The sequence below is a fragment of the Macrosteles quadrilineatus genome, unplaced genomic scaffold (genome assembly GCF_028750875.1).
Source record: "Macrosteles quadrilineatus isolate MER2022 unplaced genomic scaffold, UCM_ALF_1.0 Scaffold_2__2_contigs__length_208266976, whole genome shotgun sequence".
NCBI lineage: Eukaryota > Metazoa > Arthropoda > Insecta > Hemiptera > Cicadellidae > Macrosteles > Macrosteles quadrilineatus.
In genome coordinates this window covers 4025366-4043544 of record NW_026542595.1, presented here as the reverse complement: position 1 = coordinate 4043544, position 18179 = coordinate 4025366, and the positions used below count along the sequence as shown (strand labels likewise).

The window sequence follows — 18179 nt, the reverse complement described above, 5'->3', positions numbered from 1 at the left end:
CGTGGGACACAATTACGATGTCTACACGACCGCGAGGGAGGGATTATCAGAAGTTGACCAAGATCGCATGCAAATAAAACCACAATTTTTTATTTTCAAATTTTTTGGCACCCCTAAAAAACCAATTGCCTCGCACCCTAGGCACGTGCCTACAGTATTCGGTAAATCGGCCCTGGATTTCAGTCATTTAAAAACTCGCTTAACCAAATAAAATGATCTAATCATAATTTTAATACCTCGTCTCCTAGTTATAAAACTAAACAGTAAAGCCAAAATCATGAAATTAACACCCAAATAATAGAAACAAAATGTTGTCAACACTAGCAGAAAGTGTCACCGGACATGAACTAGACACGAAAAACGAGCATCAAAATTAACTTATGACATAGCTAACACTTTTGGTTGATTTGGCTGAATAAATGACTTATGACCATAGATAAAACATACTCCCTATGACTTAACAATGGGAGAAGTGAAGTCTACTTGTGTTGGTTAGCCTATGGTCAAGCCATAGATAAAAACCATAGTTAAAACATAGTGGGCAATGTTTTATCAATGTTTAAGCTTAGTTTATGATCATTAATGGTGTAATAAATACACACTTTACAGTATTAATTCAAAACACTTGAGAAAACAATTTTCCTCTATGCACTATAAACAGTCCATAAATAGTTAGTTAGTCTTTGTTTAGATTTAATTGTGTTATTCTTTACTTTATTATTCTATTCCCTATTTCTAGTTTTCGTCTGGATAGTGGATTGCATTCAGTCTCCGCTCCGACCCGACCGAACTGAAAAGAAGAAAATGGCGTTTACTTGTTGATTGGTGCGGGCCGCGGGTCTGAAGTCCATTTCTTAATTTTCATTGTCGTTTAAATTAATTCTCTCTAATCATTATTACACAAATTAATTATTTATTCTGTTCAGTGTTCAAAAATGATGGAATGTGACATATATGACACCATGAAGATGATAGATCAGTAAGTTTATCTTTTAACACCGTTTCCTTAAGTCATTTAGTTAGGATAACTTAATGTCGTGCGCTAGATTATCGACTTTTTAAAAATAGCATATCGTTTAATGATAGTTAGCATTTGAATATGATTAAATTTAACAATCGGTTTTGTAAAGACAAAATTACATGCTCTTTAGCAATCTGAGCTATTATTCTCTTAACCTCAATAATGCGTGTAGGCCTATAGTTTCTTTGTCTTGTTAATTTAGACTCGAAGTTAAGCTTCAAGCCTAAGTTTAGCCCCATATCCTAACATATGATGATGGGCCTTCTAATCTTACTTTATTTTATTTATTACTGATAAATTTTTATCATTAAACCAATGGGGAAGGAATTAATGCGCTGCCTGCAGCACCCTCTGTCGGCAATTAATTTTACAGAAAGCCTATCTACAACGCGATATCGTGTAATTTTTAGATGTCTACTTAGGCTACAGTATTTTTCACGCTGAATCAAAAAATGTAACCAGTTTTTGTCGGAGGGATTCATAAGTGGCCGTAAAACGAAGGTTAAAATTACGAATCTAAGGTTGATTGAGCTATAATAGGCTACTGATGGTAATATGGCGTGGTCTGGACGGGTCCGTATGTGGACTGTGGGCTGAGTGAGTAGGAAGGAGAGCAAAGAGCTGTTTATACTCGACTTATTGCGGAATGAAATCAATTTGTTTTAAAACCAAATAACTTAATCAGTTCTTATTTAGGCATGTGAGGAAGGTAGAGTGGGCTTAATGCGGATTCGTGACTGTATTAAGTGTTTTGAAGTGAGGTTAGATTAGGAAGGTAAAGGTTAGGTTATAATGAACAGACTCATTTTATTTATGCTACTTCCAGACTGTTTTTGCACAATTAAATAGTGGGTGAAACAAAATGAAATAACAATATCAAAAATGCGTGAGTTCATTAACAGACGTTGAGGATTGGATGAGGACGTGAGGACGATCATGTCGGCAGTGGCCTAGCTTCTATTAGGTACTGATTTTTTATGTGAATAAATTATATTTTCTTTATAATTTATGTTGATGCCATTTAATAGTTTATGTAGGATACTGTAGTTTATTTATTGTATTTTCTAAACAGCACCAAAGTCCATTTTCTTTTAAAAATCTAGTTATTGCATATTGTAACTCTGATTTTGCTATCATGGCGCTGTGTGTTGTTTTGTCTGTTTAGTATCGAATGTAAACAACTGACAGCTGTTTCTACTCACAAACCTTCCATTCCTTTCAGTGTTAGTCGCCACTAGAACTTGCACTAGTCCAAACCACAAATAGGTGAATAACTCATCAAAACTGAAGCTTAATACTAGTAGTACGCTTATTCTGCACGTAATGGGATGAGTGAACGTGAGCGCAACAATGGAAGAGTCCATCCGCACCTAGCCTACTTACCGGGGTCACTGGTGAACAGCGAGCAGGGCCGGTTCTAGGAATTTTTCAGAGTTAAGCGAACACCCGAATCAGCGCCACTTAGAATTCCCCCCCCCCCCCCCCAACCCATGAACAACTTAACCGTATGAATTTTTTCCCAATAACTTTGGGAAGAACTTTTTTATAAGTTTAGGTTAGAAGAATACTTGCAATAAAAGACTGTTTATTATTCGCAGAAATTTTTCATTTTTACACTTTTACTCATATAAACTTTAGCAAAACCAAGGCCACACTAAAAAAACAGACCGTAATGCTCGTCAAGCATGACGTGACGATAGAAGACGGCAACGGCAATGACGTAATGTTTGCCGTTTGTGATCAGCTGCTTGTTTTAATCTTTCCTTGGAAAATAAATAAATAAATACCTACATCATTGCCGTCTTCTTATCGTGACTTATTTGGGCTGACTGGACTCGCCACCATATGATTTCAACAAAAATATATTTATTGATTTGGCTTGTTTTTTATCTTCCTCTTCCAAATTCGCCTTACGCTTTCTATAAGTGCCAGACGGTTTCTTTTTTTCTGCCATTGTTTCTTAGTATCGGCTCGCAAGATGTTTTACTCAATTCATTCAGTTAATACTTTCTTCTTATTTAATGCGCTAATTATAAACTAAACTTAAATTACTCTTCACTTATCAACATCAACAATCATGAATCATCAAAACCATGCCAATACGATAACGATACTGTAACGTATACAGAGTGCAATACAACGTAATGTTCTGCTCTAGGATCAGAGGCAGAAGGGAGGGAAGGGCGGGGGAAGTTTCTTGTTGTGACCATCGATGTATACAACCTAACATTAGGTTATCGATGGTTGTGACAAGTGGCACTGCGCGCTTGCTTATCTCGAGCATTAGTGAGCGAGTCGTCGTGAAATGAAACCCACAGGCGCCGCGCTGTACGCTGCCGACTACCGAGCGTCAGCTCACTACAGATCGAAACTGCAAATGGCATAGAGTCCTTCAGTTGCAGTGTTGTACAAATATACGCATTTTTCAAGTGCTGTTGGTACAAACAGAATAAATGCCTTTACTGTGGTGCTTTGAATACTTGAACTCTGAGAAAAAATAAACAAAATTACGTTGTTCACGTAAAAAAAATTGTTCCGTCGGCGCCATGGCGCCACTTTTTTGTGGCGCCATATGCGGCCGCGTAGTTCGCGTATGGGTTAAACCGGCCCTGACAGCGAGCACAGCTGGTGAACACAGTGTTATATAGGCAAATCAACCAAATCTCAGTCAACACAATCAACTAACTTCTCGTCCATTACTTAACCAAAGTCATTGGTAATATACGTAATGGATTTCCAACAGTTATCGATAGGAGGTAAATCCATCGTTCCTGTACAAAACGTCTTTTGATTAAATGAAGCCTATTTCCTTATTTGTTATGAGGCCTATCATAAACAAAACTAAAACAAACTGAACGAATCTAACTTAACCTAATTGCGACAGCACGGTGTAAAGGAGTCTTCTTAAAAATATCGTAGGCCTATGGCTTATAATGATGATAACACATACTAACGATAGCGCTATTATATCACCTAAAAATGATTAATAATCCAATAGTTTATCTAACTAATGAATCTAAATGCCATAAACGGTTCCCACACTCCGAACTGCTTGCCTTTACCAGTTCCATCGCCACTACCTACGTCGTGGACCTGTTTCCCACCCTTCCCTCAGCATTTTAGTAGTGCATGTACATTAATCTAACTGCCACAAACTGTTCCCACACTCAGAACTTCTCGCCTTTACCACTTCCTTCCCCACTTCCTATGACGTGGACCGGTTTCCTCCCTTTCCTGAGCCTTTTAGTATTGCAGTTGCATTAATCTAACTGCCACCAACGGTTCCCACACTCCACACTGCTTGCCTTGACTACTTCCTTCATCACTTCCTACGTAGTGGTCCTGTTTCCCAACCTTTTCATAGCATTTTAGTATTGCAGATACATAAATCCCACTGTCACAAAGGGTTTCCACACTCCGCACTTCTCGCATTGACTACTTCCTTTATCACTTCCTACGTCATGGACCTGTTTCCCTCCCTTCCCATAGCATTTTAGTATTGCAGGTACATTAATCTAACAGTCACAAAGGTTTCCGACACTCCGGACTGCTAGCTTTGACTACTTCCTAGATCGTCGACCTGTTTCCCTCCCTTTCCATCGCTTTTAGTATTTCAAATATATTAATCTAACTGCCAATAATGGTTCCCACACTCCAAACTGCTCACCTTTAACACTTCATTTCATTCACCACTTCCTACGTCGTAGACCTGTTTTCCTCCCTTCTCATAGCATTTCAGAATTGCAGATACATTATTCTAACTGTAACAAAGGGTTCCCACACTCTGGACTGCTCGCCTTGACTACTTCCTTTACCACTCCCATCGTCGTGGACCTGTTTCCATCCCTTCCTATGGCATTTTGAGAATTCCAGATACATTTTTTTTAACTGTCACAAAGGCTTCCCATACTCCGGACCCTCGCCTTGACCACTTCCTTCGTCGTGGACCTGTTCCCCTCCCTTCCCATAGTATTTTAGTATTGTAGGTACATTAATATAACTGTCACAAAGGGTTCCCACACTCCAGACTGTTCACCTCGACTACTTCCTTCACCACTTCTTACGTCGTGGACCTGTTTCCATCCCTTCCTATGGCATTTTGAGAATTCCAGATACATTATTTTAACTGTCACAAAGGCTTCCCATACTCCGGACCCTCGCCTTGACCACTTCCTTCGTCGTGGACCTGTTCCCCTCCCTTCCCATAGTATTTTAGTATTGTAGGTACATTAATATAACTGTCACAAAGGGTTCCCACACTCCAGACTGTTCACCTCGACTACTTCCTTCACCACTTCCTACGTCGTGGACCTGTTTCCCCCCCTTCGCATAGCATTTTAGTATCAAAATGGACTAACATCTTTGACTATTTAATAGTAAATGCCAACATTAAATTGAATTAAATAAATAGCTGCTTAGTACTAAATATACACATTTGTAGTGCAAATGTGAATTGACCTGAACATAAAACTGTATAACTGCCGACTGATATAGTACGGTAAAGTTCAATTTATTATTCTGAAAGTTGTGAAATTATGATGTCATATATATTCATAAACGTCAAACTCTTTACTCCATGAATGAAAGAGCTTAGAGGATAAGTCGCTCTCTCTGTCTTAAGTAGACGACAAAATTGTTGGTCGCAAAAGGTAAACAAATAAAAAGAAGAAGAAGGTAGCTTCTAATGTTATTCTTATGGGACGAATTTAAAAAATTTTTTTTAGGGTTTTATAATTACTACTGAGCGGAATCGTCTAGAATTTTAATGGGGTATTCCCACTGGTGTCATTATGTGTGCAAAATTTGAACGCTAAAAGTGCAACGGTTCTTGAGATTTGACGCCAACACACTTACGGACTCACAGACAAGCGGACAACTTTTCTCCGACTCCGCTATACACGATACATAGATTCGTTCACTTCGTTCACTCATCTATTAATTATTTAACTGTACGGCCACTTAGGAATCTCTCCGACAAAAACTGATTTTAGAAAAGGTTTAAATACCTGCTATTAAGCAATCCAATTATGTTGTTAGCACAACTAGTTTCGGTGTCTATGTGACACCATCATCAGGTTGCACAAGGACAGTTTTCTTTCTTCATACGAAGAGCGTCATATTTACACGAAAATAATAAATAAACATTTAAACACGACACAAACACGAATACGAGACATTTATGGTACCGGTAACTGATCAGTTAAGAAAGCAGACAACGCTAACCCGACGGAGTTTGAGTCCAGACTGCGGGTGGTCAGTGCAGTGGTGTACATCCGTTATCTTATCATCTCAGGTTGCGTCCTGTCGATCACACCTCCCCTCTCCAGTAAACCGATGGCAGTGTCATACATAAAATTAGACGAGAAAAATTGTTGGTCATTTAGTACATTATGGTGGTCGGATTTTACTGCCTTATATATCTCGAACTCTTCCAATGTGTTAAGTTTATATCTGTCTTAAGACAAATGTAGAATACCTATCCATATTGCTGCTAATGTTGGTGTAATTGTGGCCTTGGGATATTAAATGTTCGGCAAAAGATGATGTTTGGTGAGGCTGTTGACGCTTTTGGAATATGCTCTTTGAATCGTTTTGTAAAGGAACGTGCTGTTTGGCCGATGTAATATTTCGTACAATCGGTACAATTAATTGATCTTGTAAACACCAGTTTTACAGTATCAAAAAATTGCGTCATCGTGGGACTGCGTTCCTTTAACAATGAACCAAGCTTGTTTTCTGTTCTAAAGGAAACTGTGATTTTGTTTTTTGCCATGAGATTTTTATATTTATTGCTCATAAAGGTGCCAAATTTTGCAGAGATGAAAGTGTTCTGTTTATTAGTTCCTGTTTTATTTTTATGTTTGTAGATGAGTTTATCCACAATACTACTTGGATAACCATTTGATACGACTATATGTTTTAATGTAATTACTTCTTCCACTTAAGTTAAGTAGGCCTAGAAAAAATGTAAACAATTGTTTTTTTTTAATTTTGAAAGTAAAACTTTGCTGCATGAACCAAATAAAAAAAAATGTAACTTAAGCTAAGATTACAAATGATTGGGAATTTATTTCCCTTCATGGAAATGTTAAAATATTTCAACTGCCATTTTGTTTTAAAAAGTTATGACACAGCAAAAAAGTTTCAAATTTAACGATTTTACACTAAGTTACCAATTTCTAACAAAACACATTAGGCCTAAATATGCTATCTAGGAATGTAGTAAAAGTACACATTTTTGTAAAGTCTGATAAAATTAGAGATCAAATTATGTAAAAAGAAAAATGTTCAAAGAAAAATGATTATTAGAGTACCGGCATTGACTATATAGCACTGGTACCGGTAGGCTATTATAAATTTTTATGACTTTTATACCTAGATCTTCATATTTTTTAGAAATTTGTTTTTTCATTCAAACATATATATTAACTAGTAGAGTACCCGTCCTTCGTACGGGATTGGCATATAAGTATAAAATGCTTAGTTAACGCGGACTCACTGACTGCAATTAGCGTCCGTATGACTATATGAATATAAGTATAAAATGCTTATTGCAGTTATACTCAAGCTTTGCGTTTGCAATGGGGGAGTACACAGTTTGATAAAATTTGCTTCTTTAAATTTACGGTATACTATAGTATTACACATCTAACATAGCCATAACGTTCTACCACAAACAATAGAAAAACAAACTATTAAATATTCGCAAAATATCACAAATTATTCATGGAATTAAAAACATAAACATAACTGTAAACAGACAGTTCTCATTGCATTTTTTTGTTGCTGCTTAAAATTGGTTCAAATTAGCTGTTTTCATAAATGAAAAAAATAATAGTGCTGCACTCTGTTGGTAAATCTTATAACTTTTAATGCTTTTGCATGCCATAGAACCAACCTTTTTAGTTGAAACAGCTGACTAAATTCTTTAATTCCATAAGGTTAACATGGGGAAGTACCAGAGCCACTGGGGCGGAGCCCGAAAGGATTTTTGAGATAAGAATATGCCTATATGTTAATCGGGAATGTGAGCTATCATCATGCCAAATTTCAGCCCGAATCCGTCCAGTAATTAATGCGTGATTGAACTTCAAACAAACAAACACACAAACTTTCACATTTATAATATTAGTAAAATTTTCAAACACATCAAACCTAATTACCAACTAGCCTATATAATACCCCCGCCGCAGCAAACCTGCCGACTAAGCGAATTTCCATTTGTCTGAATTGATTTTCAGTTAAATATATTTTAATAACATTAGGTTTAACGAGTACCTAGGTTTGCTGCTACAAGGAAACTAATAAAGTGTGTTTTTGAGTAAAATATTGATAGCTTAGTACAAAATAAATAAATTTGCCAAGTTTGATCAAAATATATCCACAAACAAGCAAACTACAACATTTGACAATATTTTCCATAAGAATAACATGGGAATTTTAAATTTACAATTTTTTTAATTTTCTCCGTTACTAATAATCGAACAAAAATACTTTTATATACTAAATTATTTGTTTTTTTTTAAGCTCTTTAATAAGGTCTAAAGAGAAATCGGGAAATTTTGTGTTTTGAGGGTCAAAAGTGAGAAAAACCAATTTTTACCCCATAAAACCCCCCGTAAAGCCCCGTTCCCATGGTCCGATCGTGCTGGTTCGCGAACTCATTCAAGTTTATCCCGCTTTACACCTTTAAACCAAATTTCATCAAAATCGGACAAAAATTACTCAAGTTATCGCGTTCACGGACGTATATATATATATATATATATATACATATATAAAAATTTTAACGAATGGTGTTTTTGGCCTCTGGGGACATCAAAATGAAAAAGTAAATCGGTCCCGGGTCTAGGTCTTACCGTGCCACCTACGGTAATAGCTACTTCCCTATAGGGAAATTCGCTAAAATGAACAAATTTATTTCCCTGTGACATGAAAAAAGGCAAATATAAATAGCTAAATTAATGATTTGATTTGATATGTTTAGGGTTTTATAAAATGCAGCTGCACCTTTTTCATGTGACGATCAAATTGTTTGTTTACTAAGATGAAATGTTTCAAAACGGGCTAAGTGTAATGCCCTAAACTTCAAATTTATAAGTCTATGCACAAGAAACAGTTTATGTAGGAATATTACTAAATATGTAGTACAAATTTACAACTATTAAATATGATTCAAAATGATAAAGGCACAGTCACATTGCGATATTCGTTGTTGGTAAACAGAGAATGAGACAAATATTCACAAAAAATATCAGCTGAGATTCTTTATCATATGGATTTAATTATATATTATTTCAGTGAATAAAATGTGTTTTTAGTTGATTATACCTAACTTTAGCCTACATAACTTATCTAAGTTAGGTTAGATTAGGTAAGTTAAAGTTTAGGTTAAAATGAACCTAGTTGATAGTTTATGTTATCTCCAGACTATTTTTGTCCAAATAAAACACTGAAAGTCACATTTGTCTTGTTTACAGGAGCCAAGACAGTTTCCTCGATACCATAAAGCCACTGTTAGCGGAAGGTCGTGAGGGTGAATTGTGCGAGTGGATGAAAGAAATCGGTCTCCTTCTCGGTTCTGTGAAATGTCCTAACTCTACTTGTAATGGGCTGGAGATGCATTGGAAAAAGGCCCGCATAATCGATAAATTTAACTGGCTGTGCACAGAGTGCAAGAAAAAAGTGCCAATAAAAACAGGCAGCTTTATGGAGGAGTTTCAATGTAGTGTTAAAGCCTCTGTAGAAACTATGTTGGCATGGTGTAATAGCCTGAATCCCGAAGATGTAGTTATTGATGGCAAAACGATGAAGACATCGTTAGTTCGACGGATTTACGGGCAGTGCACATTCATAGCAGACTGGTACATGCAGAATCACCCGGAACTGTCACAACTTGGGGGTGAAGGCTCAGTAGTGCTGGTGGACATCTTCCCTGACGGCTCAATGACAACAGCGCCACATAATAACAATTACAGCAAAACTATATTGTGTGTCGCAGACACGTCACATATGCCTGCCAGAGTCTGGGCTCAAGTTGTGGACCAGGACCTGCACAAAGTGAGTTTACAAAAACTTAACCTTTGTTAGAAATTTCTTAGGAAAAATCTGTTGATAAAAAACTTATGATCTTTTTAAGACATCAGGTTTTTAAACATTTAAGAACAGTTGGACCTCATAACATAACTGTCACAATGAACATAGGTAGCCTACTTTTAGAATATCAGGATTATTAACTACATAAATTATTTACAACCAACATCTATATATTAATACGCAAGCAGTTTTCTTTTCATGGTCATAACTCAATAACGGCTTGATGGATTTTAAAGTTTGAGGTGTCAAATTAAAGGTATTTTCATGCAGATGTGCAAATACGTCTCAGAATATTTAGAAAGGGCACCACTTAATTACACTTAAGGGCTAAAGTTTGGAAGGCGGCACTATCTGTTGACATTTGATCAAACTCATATCCCTTTGTTTACAAATAACATATGGACGTATTTTGAAATAGTTTTTAAGGTTAACCACAAACAGCAGGACTTATAACTTCCAGAGCAAAGCTGGAATTTATATTTTGTTTCAATCTGTTAACTAAGTCTGGTTCATAATAAAGAGTTTCTTATCATAACTCAATAACGGCTTGATGGATTTTAAGGTTTGAGGTGTCAAATTAAAGGTATTTTCACGTAGATGTGCAAATATGTCTCAGAATATTAAGAAAGGGCAAGTACACTTGAGGGCTTAAGTTTAGAAGGCGGCGCTATCTGTTGACATTTGATCAAACTCATTTCCCTTTGTTTACAAATAACATATGGACGTAGTTTGAAATAGTTTTTAAGGTTAACCACAGACTGCAGGACTTAAAACTTCCAGAGCAAAACTAGAATTTATATTTTGTTTCTATCTGTTAACTAAGTCTGGTTCATAATTAAGAGTTTCTTATCAATACTAAACAACAAAGTGTTTAAGAATAAATATTTCTTTTTGTCTATGGTTAAGTTGATTTACCTTACATCGTATTTTACTGGTTATCATGTGGTTACAGTTCGATGGGATGAAGTGAATGTTTAAAATTTAATCTTCACAGGGCAGTTATCCGTTACATTACCATATTATCATGTAATTTACAATGTGTATCAAAATTCCAATTCCTTTATAGTGTTTTCTGTTGTTTGGTTAACTTTCTTTTTTCATTTCAATTTAAAATCAAATGCCGCCAGTACGACGAAGAACTGTGAGTGGCTGGAGGGAACGCGAACATGACCGCTTGCATCAACCTCTCAATTGAACATTTGATGGGTACATAGTGGTGTAGTACCACCGTTGTGGTAGTCCAATCTCGGACAAATGAACGTTAAATGTTTACATTGTAGTGGCTTATATATTTTTAAGCAAGTAAAGACTGACCGAGACAGTTAAGTTTTTACTCTTTGTTGCCATAAATGAAAGGTTTGTTTACCTCATTTGTGCAATTCACCATACCTTTAGGTTCTCATTGGAAACTCCCAATCTGAAAAAAGGACTGTGAGACTTATATCCAGAAATTATTTGGATATAGTTCGTCAATTCAATTCTGCCTTTACCATGGTCAGCTCCAAAGCTCATTAAGATGAGAAAGACCTTTAGTACCACAGTACAATCAAAAGATTGATTTTTTTAACATAAAAAGGAATTTTCCAATGAAACAACTTGTCACTTGAAATAACATTGTAAGACATAGTATTAGTATGTTGTAGTCCTTTAAATTCTGAACAATACGGTACAACTCCCATTGTTGTATTAATTACAGTTCAAAATTAATTGTAAATTACGTTATTTTCCCATGAAAAACGGATAGGATTAAAAAGAAAAAACTGGTTCTGATTTGAAATTTGTCTGTTATGGTCCTTATAATTCCAAACAAAATAGTGCAACGCCCACATTTCTGTAAAAATTATAGGCTAGGCCTAGTTCAAAAGTCAATGCAACTTTTGTGATTTTATCTATTATGATAGAGTTACTCTCATCGCTTAACCATAAAGGTTGCTGACAAGCTAATGAGAGAAAGCATGTGTCAGATTGCTGATATAATTTATTTATAGGCCTACTGGCAAATAATGTGATTTTTTAGTTATGTTCAATGTTCAATAAAGCTAGAGTGAGCTAGTTAAAATTTATTAATTAATTTAATCAGTTAAGTTGCTGGTTGCAGTAACTTAATGGTTAGCCAAAAATAAATCCATTAAGCACTTGAAAAATTCTCTTACAGATAACCAATATAGTTTCTTTAATATCCTAAGCATTATTCCTGTATGGTACAGTATTTTAATTATTATATTAGGCCTATCATAAGTGGACCTAATTTAGATGTGTATGCCTAACTTAGATAAATAAATTAAAAATGTATGTGTGTCACAAAAAATGGAATTGCTTAATTTATTTACTCTGGTACCGTACTGTTTGAATAATGATTTTTATTCATAATCAATTTAAATGCGGTTTGTTGGATTAGGTATTGCTTGGGATTTTCTACAAAGGTAAGTTTCTAGGCCTCTACATTCTGGATCTGTGCATATTTTTCTGTTATATTTTTGTTATGGTTTTTATGAGTCCTTATTCTTAGTAGAGAGATAAGATTTTTCTTAGTGTTTTTCTAAATTTTCTGCATAAGTTAAGAAACCTTTTATTTCATATTTTTATTTTTACTTTCATGAGTAGTGTTTATGAACTAATTACATTGAGTTTTCATGTTAATGATTTTAGTTCTATATTTACTTGATACTTGTATGCTTCGTCATTGACCAACAATGTCAGATAGACTGTCAATATATAAATTTAAAAATATAAAACATTACTCTTTACATACAAGAAACTTAACCAGGCTGTGGCGGTAAATAAAACATTTTTGGGGTAGCCGGGGGCTCTAAGTATTTTTTAAGGGCTCTTCACTCAGCTCCTCCAGCAAGTACATTGGCCTATTTACTAAGCTGTTTCTAATTGCCGCTTTAAAGAAGTAATGTTCATCTCCTACCCCCTCTTTAATTAATTTATTTTTCAACTTTTGTCTACAACCCACATGGATCTAGTAAATTTATTTTATAATGTTACAAAGTAAGACTACAAAAGTGACTGTTTCTTTTCTTTAAAAACGTATCATATTTATTTTTTACACAGAAAAAAAAACAGTAAAAGTTTTGATAGAAAATCTAGTGTATGTATGGTTACTATATAAATATATAAAATGTATAAGGTATGCTATATAATATATATTAATTGTACCTGACGATGGCCTATACATTTTCTGGTTCAGATTTGTGTGGTAACTTAACTTCAGCAGTAGCTCTATCTGTTAGAAAAATAAATAAATAGTAACTTGAATGAAATTAAAAATAATATTAGTAGCCGACTCATATTTTGTCCATTAATAAGAGCTTCTCATAAAAAAGGTTTTAAATTACGGTACTTCGAAAAAAAATGTAGTTTTCAGAAAGAGCTTAAAGATGCATTTTTCTGAAGACATTTAATTTCTTTCTCTATAAATTGTATGTAAATTAATAATAAGCCTATTCATTTATAAGAATAAAAAAATCAAATATTACTGAAAATATTGGTTTTAATACATCCTAAATCACAACAGTTTACTTTTTGGTGTGATAGTGTCTCTTTGTTCAAGGTACCGTACATACTTCACCAGCCTTTTGAATTGAATTTTTTGTTTTGAGATACCGTATCAAAGTTGCCTAGACTAGTATATTCGGCTCAATACAAGTGATAACATATGTTCAACATGTTTTGGACATTCTGCAGATTCAGTTTAGTTGATCACCAACAAATTATTCAATTTCAGCTCTGCATTTGTGTAAAATTACTTAGTCTAGTTTTACAAGAAAGTTGTACCTTATGCTGTTATTGACATTGTTGTGGTGTTGTGTAGGACTATGGACGTGTGCTGAATGCTGTGTTGTCACATGTCAGACCTCAGTCTACCCTGGTAGTCACCCCTCGTTTGTTCCCTGACCTCGTACAGTACGCCAAGGGAATGGCGGAGATCATCAGTGTGGAGGCGCTCATGTCCCTAGACCCAGATGACTACCAGCGCTCACTCAAGAACTTGGGTACGCAATTACTGATTGAGATAGGGACGCAACCCAACTATAAGGAATGAGTTTAGAATGAAGTTAGATACTTAGTGTAGCTTTTTTAATACTTGCTGTTTCTTTAGCCTGAAACATTAAAAAAACCTCAGTGATAAAGGGTATTGAACTAAAATTAATACACTCTCAGCTTGAACACAGACAACAGAGAGTGGAAATTAATGGTGTAAGATCTAAACATGGTCAGTCCTGGGCTCCTTTCTTCTCATTATTTATGCAAATGGCTTAAATAGCAATATTCCCTCAACTACAGTATGAAGTATCAGCTGAAAAAGTCTCCAATGTCTGCCACGACAACCTACTAGAACAGAAACAGTATGGATCATTAACATAAATAAATAATTTTATTGGCATGAAAGTAAACATTATTTAACATTGCTTAAATGGAACTGTATAAACCATAATATTAATGTTATTATTAGGGCCTATTGGATTTGGGCCAGTTACGTCATCTGTTTTTAGCGAATTTCCCATATAGGGAATAAGCTATTAATTACCGTAGGTCTCATGGTAAGACCTAGACCCGGGACCGAATTATTTTTTTGTTTTGAGGTCCCCAGAGGCCAAAAACACCACAAGTAAAGTATGAAATATATTTTTAATTTAATTTTGATTGTGTGTGTCCATCAACTTATGATTATTGATGATTATGACTTATGACATATTATGATTACATACAGTAGACTCTCTCTTATCCGGATACCTTTTAACCGGACATCGGATTAACCGGACTACACTCGGCGGAAATGACATCTGTTTAACCGGACAATTTTTATCAGCACATTGGTTTAACCGGACTAGATCGGCAGGAAGTGGGCAGTACTGAAACGACTGTTCTCGTGGGAAAGATGTGAGACCAGTGATCACGTGTCTAAATACATTGCTCTCCTAAATTTAAGTAGAATATCACAGTAAACAGTCCGTTTTAATGAGTTTTTGGGGACGTCGGTTTAACCGGAAAACCCGTTATCCGGACTGGCCTCGGTCCCGAGGAGTCCGGATAAGAGGAAGTCTACTGTACGGTACAACATAAGTTACGTATAGCTGGGGGGATGTACTAGAACTAGTGCTCGTATGTAGTGATGTGGGCCGGGTAAATACCCAGTGGGTAGGTAAATATAAATTGGGTTTTTACCCGGGTATTTACCCCAGGCCCGGGTAAATACCCAAAAACTGGGTATTTATAATTTTTATTAAAGTTAGAGAAGATTTAGATGTTTTTTTGCAATTATTACCTTGCAAGGATAGTAAAATGATGATAAAATGTGTTAAACAAAATTTCATATGGTCACTACTGGCATTTTACTTCTGGTTATAATCGGCATAAATACCCTGGTCGCATGGTTGCTGCACAGGTCCTGACTACTTATGATTTTTTAATTTCTATGATAGATAGATGAATTTATTTGATTGAAAGTGAAAAAAAATAATTTGCAAAGTACCTAATAATTATTATTTAGAAAGACAGGAAAATTTAACCTAGTAGTAGCCTATGTGTAAACAACTTAAGAAAAATAATTTTAAAATTCAATCTGTAGGATGGCAGGATTTATAATTTTTGTTCTAAATCTTTTGTTGGTAGGCTATCAATGGTATCAAAATAAAAAAAAAACTAATTTCATCAACTTGTGATACAAAACATTGGAATCTATAGCACAATAAATCTTTCAAAATTATATTAGGTTCGACCAAAAAACAGGAGATACGTTTTTTTAGTAGGTTTATCCAAATATATTATTGTTTCCAACCAAGCGGTAACACAGAAAAGTTTAATTAAGCCTACTTATAAGTATTCTATCATTCTGCCTAGATGTCAAATAGGCCTTAGGTCTGTCTAGCCTTCCAAACCATTTATACAATAACAATTTTGCATCATAAGTACCCAACAATTCCTGGATATTTATAAATTAAAATAATTTTGTTTATGTTATTTAATTGGTTATAAATTTATGAAATTATAAAAATTGAAATAGCCACAGCCTTTTTTAATATACCAATATTTTTTAGTGAGTTAAATTTAACTGATGTTACTCGATTTAAGACACAAAACCCCATGCTTATTTAGAAATTTTATGTATTATTAAAAAAAAGTGCTAAATCATTAAGCGAGCAAAGCTTCAAGTTACTGTAAAAGGTGTTATTGACTATCCTAATTTATCATGTAATAACAATAACATATTTAGGGGTAGGGAATTTCAATTTATTTTATAAATACCCAAAATACCCGGGTATTTATGGATTTTGGGTATTTACCCGGGTAAATACCCAGGGTATTTACCCCGAGTTTTAAATACCTGGGTATTTTACATCACTACTCGTATGGTATTAAAAAAAGTAGACTGTTTGCTCTAGAGAAAATTCAGAAGCATTTTGATGATTTACGATCCGATTTTGATGAAATTTGGTACAAACTTGTAAACCTACGTTTATTCTAACGAGTTCGCGAACTACCATAATCGGACCATGGGAATAGGGGTTTAGGGGGGGTTTTATGGGGTATAAATGGGGTTTTCCCATTTTTGACCCTAAAAACAAAAGATTTTGCAATTTCTTTCTATAACCATTTTGTAGAGCTTAAAAAACAAATAATTTAGTATACTGTATTAAAGCGCTGTTGTATCGCTAACGGTCCCAGAGTAAATTTAAAAAAGTTTAATTTAAAATTCCCATGCTATTCTTATGGAGAAAATTGAATTTGTTATAGTTTACTTGTTTATGTAGCCTATATATGTTGATAAAAGTTGGCAAATTTATTTATTTCATCCTATACTACCTATGGTGAAAAAACAAAATTTACCTTCCCCGTAGCAGCAAAACGTTAGCACTTGTTTCTAATGTTATTTAAATTGGGAATAAATATGTCTTATTTTTTATAGAAACATTCTAGTAAAAATTTAATCAGACAAGTTTGAAATTCGCTTAGTCTGCAGGTTTTCTGCGGCGGGGGTATTGTTTATGATCCATACCGCTTTCTGTTCTCATATTTGTGATATCTACTAAAACTTTCTAATGGCCTTCTTTTAAATGATTAAAAGACAGAAACAATACTTTTTTTCTCTAAAAATAATAAAGCAATTGATAAATCCATTTCAAAGAAGGTTAAACTGCTTGGAAAAAATCTTGACATTTAATTAACATGGGATGATCACATTCAGGAACTTGGAAAAGATTATCAAGAGTTTTATTCTTGTTAAGAAAACTCAAAATATGTATGAACCAAACTGTTCTCCTTACTTGTTATTATGCAATTTTTCATTTGATGCTTTCTCATGGAGTCTAATTATGGGGGGGGGGAGAGTTTTGTTTATCGTTAAATCGTTTATCGAGTTTTAAATAATTACTGTAACGAATAAATTAAAATAACGACCTTGCCCTCTACTATTATACAGTATACACAGGACACATACTTGTTGCATGTAAATAAAAACCAACTCTCTTTTGGCAGATCTTTAATACATCAATACAATGGTAGAAATAAGCATAATCCAAATTTACCTCAAGTTAGCCTTAATCAATCAATGAATAGCCGTCATTACAGATTCAGTTTTCTGAAGCCTACCCTCGTTGAGAGCTTTAAAGTTCACCTCATTAAAGATAACTCTCAAAATAATTTTCCAAGACAATATTGTTTACTCCTCCAATGAATTCATGAGATTAGACTTCCAGCTAGATAGGCTTACTTAGAAATCAGCTATGTTTCTATGCCCATCACATGTTTGGGATAATATGATGCCTGTGATGACTATTACAGCCGATAGACTTTGTTCAATGTTCGGTAAATCAATTTGGTGAAAGCCTCTATTATTAAAAAAAAAAAAACATTTTCCCATAAAAATTCAAAAAATAAAAAGTTTTGTAGTCTATGTTTTAATTTTAAAGTGAGGGTAATTAAAAGAAAGGAGTAGTAACAAAACGTCATGAATACAAAAAACTCAACTACCAACTTTCACTGCTCTGAAAGTAATCCTAGTTATATTGGATAAAAACCAACTCTCTTTTGGCAGATCTTTAATACATCAATA

The 18179-nt window shown here is 34.6% G+C and overlaps 1 protein-coding gene across 1 annotated transcript in view; it reads left to right on the top strand.

Moving 5' to 3' along the window:
• Positions 1 to 780: 780 nt before the first annotated feature.
• The window catches only part of LOC128986408 (uncharacterized), a 44240-nt gene continuing 26841 nt past the window's right edge, over positions 781 to 18179 (top strand). Inside the window, exons 1-3 of the mRNA XM_054406768.1 lie at positions 781 to 979; positions 9502 to 10081; positions 13938 to 14118. Coding sequence (XP_054262743.1) covers positions 936 to 979; positions 9502 to 10081; positions 13938 to 14118 — 805 coding nt within the window. The 5' untranslated portion in view covers positions 781 to 935. The remainder of the gene's footprint in view (positions 980 to 9501; positions 10082 to 13937; positions 14119 to 18179) is intronic.